Below are 11143 nucleotides of genomic sequence, written 5' to 3'. Positions count from 1 at the left end.
AAATCAGCTGTGATTAGCAGTATGTTACCCTGATTAAAAGGCTTTGCCTTCTTTCAATAATATTAACAGTTCATGCTTATATAGATCTTTATAGATAATATACCTGGAAAAGTAGATGGAAAAATAGGCCATATAGCAAGAATGAGGAATAACATATGGGCAGTACTGCAATGTTTATCTCGGAAAATTAGAGACAGAGGTGGATAGACAGACAGACACACATACACACACACAGATCAACAGAGAGAGAGAGAATAACAGAAAGAGAGGATGCCAGTATATTGGACAGATGTTCTGGGAATGATAGCTATAGACAAATATCACATGGAACAAGGTTTAGCTAGGTTATTGAATTGTATCCTTGGAAAGAGTACCTGTATCCATTTAAGAATTTATAGTTTACTTGGGAAAACATTTTTACATTCAAAGGTTCTGACAAAGGCCTCATTTCCAAAATATATAGAAAACTGAGTCAAATTTATAAGAAATGAAGCCATTCTCCAATTGATAAATGGTCAAAGGATATGAACAGAAAATTTTCAGATGAAGACATTGAAACTATTTCTAGTCATATGAAAGTATTCCAAATCACTATTGATCAGAGAAATGCAAATTAAGACTACTCTGAGATACCACTACACACCTCTCAGATTGGCTAAAATGACAGGAAAAGGTAATGATAGATGTTGGAGGAGATGTGGGAAAACTGGGACACTGATGCATTGTTGGTGGAACTGTGCATGGATCCAACCATTATGAAGAACAATCTGGAACTATGCTCAAAAAGTTATCAAACTGTGCATACTCTTTGATCCAGAAGTACTACTACTGGGCCCATATCCCAAAGAGATATTAAATAAGGGAAAGGGACCTGTATGTGCACGAATGTTTGTGGCAGCCCTTTTTGTAGTGGCTAGAAACTGGAAACTGAGTGGATGCCCATCAATTGAAGAATGGCTGAATAAATTGTGGTATATGAATGCTATGGGATATTATTGTTCTGTAAGAAATGAGCAACAGGATGATTTCAGAGAAGCCTGGGGAGACTTACACGAACTGATGCTGAGTGAAACGAGCAGGGCCAGGAGATCATGATACACTTCAACAACAATACTCTATGCTGATCAATTCTGATGGACGTGGCTCCCTTCAGCAATGAGATGATTCAAACCAGTTCCAATTGTCCAGGATGAAGAGAGCCACATATACCCAGAGAGAGGATCATGGGAACTGAGTATGTTTGCTTGCATTTTTGTTTTCCTTCTCATGTTTTTTCTTTCTTTCTAGATTCAATTTTTCTTGTGCAGCAAAATAACTATAAATATGTATACATATATTGGATTTAACATATTATTTAACATGTATTAGACTACCTTCCATCTAGGGGAGAGGGTGGTGGTGGGGAAACAGGGGAAAATTTGGAACAGAAGGTTTAGCAAGGGTCAATGCTGAAAAAATTACCCATGCAATATTATCTCATGTGATTCACACAACACCCTATGAGATGGTCGATAATCACTTATTGACTGGCCTCTGCTGTTTCTCACAGATGACACTTTTATTTTTTTTATTTTTTTTTGGTTTTAATTTAATAGCCTTTTATTTACAGGTTATATGCATGGGTAACTTTACAGCATTGACAATTGCCAAACCTCTTGTTCCAATTTTTCACCTCTTACCCCCCCACCCCCTCCTCCAGATGGCAGGATGACCAGTAGATGTTAAATATATTAAAATATAAATTAGATACACAATAAGTATACATGACCAAAACGTTATTTTGCTGTACAGAAAGAATCAGACACAGATGACACTTTCATCTTCTAACTCCGTTCATTTTCACCGGTTTAAAGTCAACAATCATTTTAAAACACCTACTATGTTCTAGGCCCCACGCTAAGTGATGGGGACACAAAGAAAAGTTTTTTCAAATGGAGCTCACAATCAAATGGAGATGTAAGAACGATATATCTGCAAACCAAATTGGAGATAACGCGACAGGGAGGGCACTAACATTCAGGGGGACTGGCGCAGAAGGTGGGCGGGGCTGAAACGTGAAGGAAGCCGGTAAAAGAGAATTCCAGAGAACTCCAGGTGTGGGAGACAGCCAGTCAAAAGGCCCCGCGGAGGGGCTGTGGGCTGTCTGCGGCGGAGGACAAGACCTGAATCATCCTATGACTGAGTGTGTGGAGGGGGGTGTAGTGTGTACCAGCCTGAAAAGGCAGAGAAGGGCCGGGCTTAGGAGGGGCCCGAGAGCCCGACACAGGCCCGTTGGATGCCGAAGGCACGAGGGACCCGCACGAATTTGTTGCGGAGGGTGGGACCGGTGCGATTTTTAGAGAGACCCACTTGGCGTCTCAGTGAGAAATGCGCTGGCCCACGGAGAACAAACGGACACTGCAGCGTGCGGGCGGGAGGCGTCGGAGGCTGCCGTGGAGGGGGAGGGGGAGGGGGGAGGGGGAGGGCCCTCCCCAAAGCAGACGGGACAGAACTTGGCAATGGTGGGCGGGCTTCGGGGGAGGGGCGCTGCGTCTCGAGGGCCGCACTTAAGTGGCGAATCTGGGCAGATTAGTGAGGATGGATGCAGGCGTCACAAGCTTTACTTTTCGTTTTGTAGATGAAGCCGCCGTGGCTTAGGGAGGGAAATGACTCGCCCAAAGTCACAAGGCACCAGCCTGGCACTCAAAGCCAAGTCTTTTGACTTTGCGCCACGTCGAAACGTCCCTCCCAAGGCAGGGAAGGAGAAATGGGGTCACCGCGGGCGCCGGAGTGGAGAAGACTGAAAGGGGGGGGTAGCGCCCCGAGCCCGAGAGCCCGGGCTCACTGGGCGCGGGGCCCCAACTCGGAGCCCGCGCAGAGGCAAGCTTTGATTTCCTTCTTACCCCCGCCCCCCCTCCCAAGACCCACCCCCTTTGGGGGCGGGATCTCCCGCTCCAGCCAATCCTAGGAAGGAGCTCTGGCGGTTTGTACTCTTCCCTTCCAATAAGGAAAAAAAAAGAGCCCCTTTGGCTGCAGAGGCCAATCACGGCAGGGGAAATGCGGTTGTTAGGCAGGTTTGGGGGAGCTGGGGCCAATGGCAGGCGCGGGCACGGCTCGGCCGGGGCTCAAAGCGCAGGCAGCGGCGGCGGTGGCGGTGGCGGCGGCGGCGGCGGCGGCGGCGGCAGCGGCGGTGGCGAGAGGCCGGAGCGGGCCCATCGCAGCAGCGCGGAGCCGGAGCGAGACCCCGGGGGCCGGGCCGAGGCGGGCCGGGCCGAGATGCCCTATAAACTGAAGAAGGAGAAGGTGAGCGGGCCCGGCTTTGCTGGCCCCCGCCCTAGGGCCTGCGCGGGGAAATAGGGAGGGGCCCGAGCCAGGCCCCGGGACAGCCCCGCGCCGACCCTCCCGGGCCGGGCCGCGAGAGCCCCGCGCGCCCAGCGCCCTGAGCCCGCACGGGCCCCTGCACGCTTCCTCAGCCTCCCCCCGTGCTCCTGCGCCACCCTCGCCCCCCAGCACACAGGCGCGCGCACGCACACAGCCCACACCCCTCTCTTCTGTATTCCCCCAATGCCCCACGGTGGCCCCTCCCCAAAGCACCCCCGGGACGGCTCCTTCCTGGCCTCCCCCCCAACGTGCACACTGTAGGACAGCCTCTGCGCCGCTCCCTCGAAACACACATAACCTTTCCCCTATTTTGAGGCTACTCCTGCTTCCAAGCTTGTATCTCCCCAGTCTCTTCCACTTCTCCCTATCCCAGGGTCGCCTTCTCCTAGGTGACCCCTGGCAACCTACAGGACAGCCCCTTCCCTTCCTTTCCCTCCTTACCCCCTTTATTTGGGCACCCCCTCTCTTCCTCCTCCCTTCACTCAGGGCCACCGCACTCCTCTCTCTGCCTCACACATAGTAGGGCTCTCCCTTCTCATCTGAAGATGTCCCTCTTTTTTATCCTCACTCCAGACACCCACACCCCATCCCGTTCCTTTTAACTTGGGGTCACCCCCTATTTATACATACCCAACCTAGGACAGTCCCTTCCCTTAAACCGAGACAGCCCTGCTCCCAGCATACTCCCTCCAGAATATTCACCCAGACACAGTCAGAAATCACTTCTCCCTTCTAGCCTGAGCCAGGCCCTTCATATCCATCCTCATCACCTCCTCCCTATCCTAGCCCTTACTCTTCAACCCAAATTGACCCCGTTTCCCTCTCTCTTCTCCTTTTGGACTCAGAACAGTTCTCCACCTGTTTATGCTCTGCTCCCTTATATTCTTTTTCTCTGCTTCAGCTTTGGGGAGCACTTTCTTGACCTTAACCCTGGAGCATCTGAGATCTCATCCCACTGGCCAAATAAAGTTTATCTGTCAAAAGTTCCTTCCTCCCTCCTCTCAAATACAAACAACAAAATACGAAATTCACTAAAGTACTCTTGTCTTTTGCCTAAAAGTAGGAATTGCCTGATTCTGCTTTGTGGTTAGGGAAGCTTTTATCATTCTGTTACCTATTTCCTCATATTCCTCTTTACTTTTTTTCAATGCTTATATAGGCAGATCTTTCTTTCTCTGTCTAGTTCCCTTTGTTATTTTTTCCTGTGCATATCGAAATTCTGATCCAAAAGTGGGGTTACTTTGGGGTACAAAGTTACATGTAGTATGCTAGAATACTAACTTCATCTCCAATCCATTTGTCTTTGCTTTCTTTCTAGCTGAGTCTAGGAGCTGCTGAGTCTGTCCTTTTGAATTTTAATCTCTTGATCTTTACCTGTTGTTCACCAAGTAGTTTATTCTAGGTTATTAGCACAACCTATCAGATTCTTGGTGTAAAGACAGAAGAGTATGGGGGTTTTGGAAGTGGTTTAATATTTCTGATTCTTTGCTAGCCTCTGGGCCTTATAAGATATATGCCTGACCTAGACTTTGCCCTTGGGGAACTGACATTGCTAAGATAATCTATACTGCACCATTTGAGTGATCTCTATACTGGGCTCACCAGTAGGAGGTTTCCGTAGGTTGTTCCTAATCTGAAGGAGGATAGTACCTACCCTTAAGTAGTCCCCTAGTCTGTTGGGGAAGAAAGGATATAATATATAAGGTCCAGGCAACTGAAGCAGAGAAAATAAAAGAAAAATAAACCATGGGCCTAAGTGTAAGAATGGAAAGTGATGCTATAGGGATTTGAATGATTAGATTTAGATAGAATATATCCCATTTTGGATAGTTTTAGCTTTTTGATTTAGAATTTGAGTTTTCTTTTTTGTTTGATTCCCCTAACCCTGAGGTAGATCTCCTTTAATGAGATTCCTAACGGGGTAGAAAATCTTTATAAAATCTTGCTGGCCAGGGAAATCATCTCTTGGGGGGAACCCAGCCCTCCCCATTGCTCATGTTCTAAACTGGCTGAATGTCTTGCTTCACTGGGCCCCTGGGTGTGACATTCACTCCAGCTGGTTCCTCCTGGTTTGGTGGTAGCATTGTAGGGGAGTGTGTGCGAGGACCCCTCCAAACTCCAGCTCTCCTTGACTTTTCTTTCCATCACTATAGTCCAAAGCTGGGTCAAAGTCTGGTCACTGTGGTTGGCTCGGCCAGCAAGCAGCAGGAAAGTGAGGGAGCCCACGTACAGCTGAGTGCTGCCTCTCTGCCTTTGCTCCTGCTCGTCCCTGCCCTCAGAATGCCCTCGTCATCCTTTTGTCATCTTGAAGCTTCTCCAGCTCTTTCAGCCCACACTGATTGATCTTTCCCTTCTCTGAACTGATAGAACACTTAGGACCACGCAATTTTTAGCATTTATGTGTTCATTTATTTACGGGTGCTGGATTTGTCGTCTTAGCTGGATTATAAGCTCTTTAAAAGGAGACAGCCGTGTCTCTTATGACTTCCTTAACTCCCGTAGTGTCTAGATATAAGGGAGATAAATATTTGGTAATTAATATGAGAGGCATGATATTATGGAAAGAGCTCTGGATTAGGAATTGGAGGACCTGGATTTGAAATCCTTTTCTGCTATTTACTAGCTGTGTGACCTCAGGCAAATCCCTTTCCTTTGGTTTTCTCATCAGTGAACTGAGGATGTTCCCAGAGATGATCTCTAAGGCGCCTTCCAGCTCTAAATAGCATGATCTTGTGACTATTCACTACGTATCCCAGATAACCCATTAGATTCTAACCAGCCACACCATTCTTGTTCCATCAGTGGCTGCTAACTGTGATTCTTTCTTTTACAGGAGCCTCCTAAATCAGCTAAAGGGACTACCAAGCCTAACAGCGGAGGGAAAGATGGTGGCGGGGAAGGTACCGACGAGGTAATATATGTGGTTGCTTTACATGTATAGGTCCTAGTTCCTGAACTCAGCACAAAAAAGGATATGAGCTTGGGTGTGGACTCTATATGAATGCTAGATGTGTAGGCAGAGGAAAGGGTCAAGCCCCTTATGTTTGTAGGAAAGTTCATCCTAGAGTTGCCAACAAAAGCCTTTGCCTTCTCTAAGATGGTTTGACTACCCAATCACCCTACACACCTCCACCCCCACCCTGCCAAAACAAAAACAAAAAATCTTGGTAATGTTTGCCCATATTTCTCAATGCTTTTATTTATTTATTTATATTATATATAATATATATATATTATTGGATCTCCATCTGCCTATATATATATATATATATATATATATGCTTTATTTATTTATTTTTGATTAGGCAATCAGAGCTGTGACTAGTGTCAAGTGTCTGAGGCTGTATTTGAACTCAGATCCTTCTAACTCTAGGACTGGTCTCTATCCACTGTACCACCTTGCTGCTCAACTCCCAACTCATACATTCTTCCTTTTGAGTATAAGAGATGAGAATGATGGGAATGATGGCTAGGAAAAGAAAAAAAAAAATACATGGATTTTAGATGAGATGAAGGGTGACCCTCACAATTTTGGATTATGAGAAGAGGGCACATTAGGAGTGTATTTTCTCCCAGGCTGGTCTCCATCTGCCTTTCCTCACTATCTAGTGGAAGTCCCTGAATGGCAGAAAGGATCAGAGTTCAATATACTATAGCAGTCATGGAGAGGTAATAAAGGACAGGATTTGACAGTAGTGGGAAGAATGAAAAGGAAATGCTCAGAATAATATGTCAGTCAATAGGCATTTATTAGATTCTTAAATTGTATTAAGTTTAGGAAATATAAAAGCAAATACATAGCCCCTGTCCTCAGGGAGCTCACATTCTAATGGGGAAGAAAATATCCAGCATTTTTTCATATAGGATATATATGTTAGAAACCAAAGGTAACCTGGAAGAGAAGGCAACAGTCATGGGGAATGGGAGAAGACTGGGAAAAGCTTGTCTTTGGAAAGCTAGGAGGAGAAGGTGAGAGGGTGGGGGACAGCCAGTGAAAAAGCACATAGCTTGGGGGTGTTGTGTTTGAAGAACACCAAGAAAGCTGCTGTCACTGGATCTTAGAGTTTGTGGAGGAGAGTAAAGAAGAAAATGACTGGAAAGGTAGAAAGTCCCTGATTGTAAAGGGCTCTTACAAGCCAAGTAGAAGATTTGTAATTAATCCTCCTAGAAATAGCAGGGAGCTACTGGAATTGACTGAAGTGAAAGGGAAGGATGACATGGTTGGACCTGCACTTTGGCTGTTGAAAGGAAAATGGATTGGAGTGAGGAGAGACTTAAAATAGGGAGACCTACTAGAATTCATCTTATGCTGCAGTAGCAGTTGTGTGAGGAAGGAAAAGGGGATGTGTATAGGATCTAGAAGGTAGAATCAAGACTTGGCAGCAGACTGGATGTTTGGATAAGTGCAGAGACTATTTGAGGATGACCCCACATGGTGAGCCTAGATGATGAGGAGCATAGAGGGACCCTTGACTGATAGGAGAGTTCAGAAGAAGGGAAGTTTGGGGGAAAGGAGAATGTGTTTTAGTGAAAGAGCTGGGTAACAGTCTCCAGCTTCAGTGGAGAATATGCGTACGAATGCAGTTTAGCTAACTCTCTACTCTGGGTTTGAAGCACTCATTCATGGATCGTCAAAGCCCTGTACTTCCTTTTGCATATTAGTCCCTCCAAAGAGGTAGATGGGAAAAGATGACATGGAAACAATTCTTATTTCTTCTGTTATCTTGTTGGTTTGATCAGGAGAGGAGATGGACTAATGTGAAAATTTGGGTTTATCCAGGGATTTAAGTTACTCAAATTATTTTTAATCTCTAATCTTGGGTAATAATGGAATATTGACTATATTTGTATTGTCCTTTTTGTTCTCGTGTTGAAAGTCAAAATAAGTAAATAAGTTTGATTTTATTATAGATAGAGAAATGGAGGCCTGAAAAAGATGAGTGACATGTCCAAATTCACACAGTGAGTAGGAAGCCAACTTTAGAATCTATTTGACAGTGGTGACATTAGGGGATAAAAAAAGAACCTTCTAGGAGATAGCTAGAAGCCTAGAACTCAGCATGTTTGGAAATTGGGTCTGATGTTCAAAGCATTGTAAGAGACGTAGAAAAAAGGAATAAAGTGGGAGAAACTAAGAAGAGGACTGTTTTTTTCTTTTTCTCCCTCCTTTTCTCATCTAGATAGCATGTAATCCAATGTAGTCAAAAGTATAGTTCTTCTAAACATATTTCCACATTTATCATGCTGCATAAGAAAAAGTAGATCAAAAAGTGGGAAAAGAAAAAGGAAAAAAAAAAAGCAAGCAAACAATAACAAAAATAATGAAAAGACTTATGTTATGGTCCACATTCAGTCCCTACAGTTCTCTCTCTGGGTGTAGATTGCTCTCTTCATCACAATTCTATTGGAATTGGCCTGAATTACCTCATTGTTGAAAGGAGCCAAGTCTATTACAGTTGATGATCACAGAATCTTTTTGCTATACACAATGTTCTCTTGGTTCTTCTCACTTCATTTATCGTCAGTTCATGTAAGTCTTTCCAGGCCTTTCTAAAATCCTCCTGCTGATCATTTCTTATGTATTTATATACCATAACTTAATAAGCCATTTATTCAGTCATTCTCCAATTGATGGACATCCATTCAGTTCCCAGTTCCTTGCCACTCTAAAAAGGGCTGCTATAAACATTTTTGCACATATGGGTCCTTTTTTCCTCTTTTATAATCTTTGTGATAAGAGACCCAGTAGAGACATTGCTGGGTCAAAGGATATGCACAGTTTGTTAACCCTTTGAGCATAGTTCCAAACTGCTCTACAGAATAGTTGGATCTGTTCACAGTTCCACCCACAATGTATCAGTGTCTCAGTTTTCCCATATTCCCTTTAACGTTCATCATTATCTTTTCCTGTCATCTTAGCCAATCTGACAGGTGTGTAGTAGTGCCTCAGAGTTGTCTTAATTTGCATTTCTCTAATCATTACCGATTTAAGCATTTTTTCATATCACTAGAAATGGCTTTAATTTCTTCATCTGAAAATTGTTCATAACCCTTGACTATCATTTGACTATCTTATAAATTTGAGTCATTTCTCTATATATTTTAGTCTTTATCAGAACTGTTGGATATAAATTTCCCCCCCAGTTTTCCACTTCCCTTGGTTGCATTGGTTTTGTTTGCAAAAATCTTTTTAAATTTAATATAATCAAAATTATCAATTTTGCATTTCATAATGTTCTCTATTTCTTCTTTGGCCATAAATATCTTCCTTCTCCACAGATCTGAGAGGTATACTAACTCTTGTTCTTCTAATTTGATTATAATATCACCCTTTATGTCTAAATCGTGAACCTGTTTCACTTGGCATATCAATTAAAAGGTTAATTTCACCCTAAAATAAGACTTTCCTGGTAGAAGATGCTTGGAGAGCAGGAGGTGAGCAACAAGAAAGCCAGACGAGAGAAAGGAGAAGATGGGATTTTCTCTGCTAAAACAGAGTTGCCCTAGTGGCTGGAGAAAGGCTCCTTGTCAGACATTAGTCTATCTTTGGCCTTCTACTCTATCCCTATTCTCTGAGACAGAGCTTTCCTAAAAGCCTTTTTTCCCCTCAATAATATTTTATTTTTCTAAATTCATGTAAAGATAGTTTTCAACATTTTTTATGAGTATTGAAATTATTTTTTTCTTTTAAAATTTTTCTATAGTATTCTTTTTCCAAATACATGTAAAGATAGTTTTCAGTATTCATTTTTATAAGATTTTGTATTCTAAATTTTTCTTTCTCCCTTCTGTCTCCCTTCCTCTTCTCCAAGACAGCAAGCAAATTGACATAAGTTTTTAAAACATATTTCCAAATTTGTCATGTCATACAAGAAAAATCAGATCAAAAGGGGAAAAAACCATGAGAAGAAAACCAACCAAACAAAAAAAGGTGAAGACACTATGTTTTGATTCACATTCAGTCTTTCTAGTTTTCTCTGTGAATTCAGATGGCTTTTTCCATCACAAATCTATTGGAATTGCCTTGAATCACTGCATTGTTGAGAAGAGCCATGTTCAACACAGTTGATCATCACATAATCTTAGTTGTTACTATGTACAATGTTCTCTTGGTTCTGCTTCCATTACTCAGCATCTGTTCATATAAGTCTTTCCAAGCTTTTCTAAAACCAGCCTGCTCATCAATATTCTTTTACCTTCATATACTTTATTCAGCCATTCTCCAACTGATGAGCATCCGCTCAGTTTCCAGTTTCTTGACACTACAAAAAGAGCTGCTACAAAAATTTTTGCCCATGTGGGTCCTTTTCCTCTTTTATGTTCTTTTTGAGACACAGGAACTGCCCCCCAAAGGGCTTTTAAGGCTAAACTTGAACAGCCTCAGAATCTGCCAGAGCCCAGACTTTTTGTAGGCAACCTGCACGTGGGTGTGTGGGGTCATTGACAGGAGGAAAAGGATAGGATTATTTCTTTTGAATCCTGAGCCTTTTCATATACCAATAAAGCATCTTTGACGAAACAGTCTACGGGGACATTGTGTATGGGGAAATGTGTGTGTGTGTTAAAGGGAAAGAGACCTTTTACCATGATTACTGGATTATACTGTGGAATAGAAGTTCTTGAATCATAAGCCTGACAGAAGGACTCTAAGAAGAGATCATCTTCCCAGTCCTGTGTCTCCAGGGAAGACCACGCCTAACTCAGCCCACACAGATGAGAATCTCCCATTTTTAAAAGATCTCCAGGGAGGAAAATTCAATCCCCACTGTGTCACTCGGGCCAG

At 43.4% G+C, this 11143-nt stretch overlaps 1 protein-coding gene across 1 annotated transcript in view; it reads left to right on the top strand.

Annotated features, from left to right (window-relative positions):
* Positions 1-3129: 3129 nt before the first annotated feature.
* Positions 3130-11143, top strand: part of PPP2R5D (protein phosphatase 2 regulatory subunit B'delta) — an 18376-nt gene continuing 10362 nt past the window's right edge. Inside the window, exons 1-2 of the mRNA XM_031964820.1 lie at positions 3130-3282; positions 6194-6271. Coding sequence (XP_031820680.1) covers positions 3256-3282; positions 6194-6271 — 105 coding nt within the window. The 5' untranslated portion in view covers positions 3130-3255. The remainder of the gene's footprint in view (positions 3283-6193; positions 6272-11143) is intronic.

The sequence above is a fragment of the Sarcophilus harrisii genome, chromosome 4, assembly GCF_902635505.1.
Source record: "Sarcophilus harrisii chromosome 4, mSarHar1.11, whole genome shotgun sequence".
NCBI lineage: Eukaryota > Metazoa > Chordata > Mammalia > Dasyuromorphia > Dasyuridae > Sarcophilus > Sarcophilus harrisii.
Note: the sequence above shows the minus strand (reverse complement) of the source record. Positions and strands in the feature narration are given on the sequence as shown.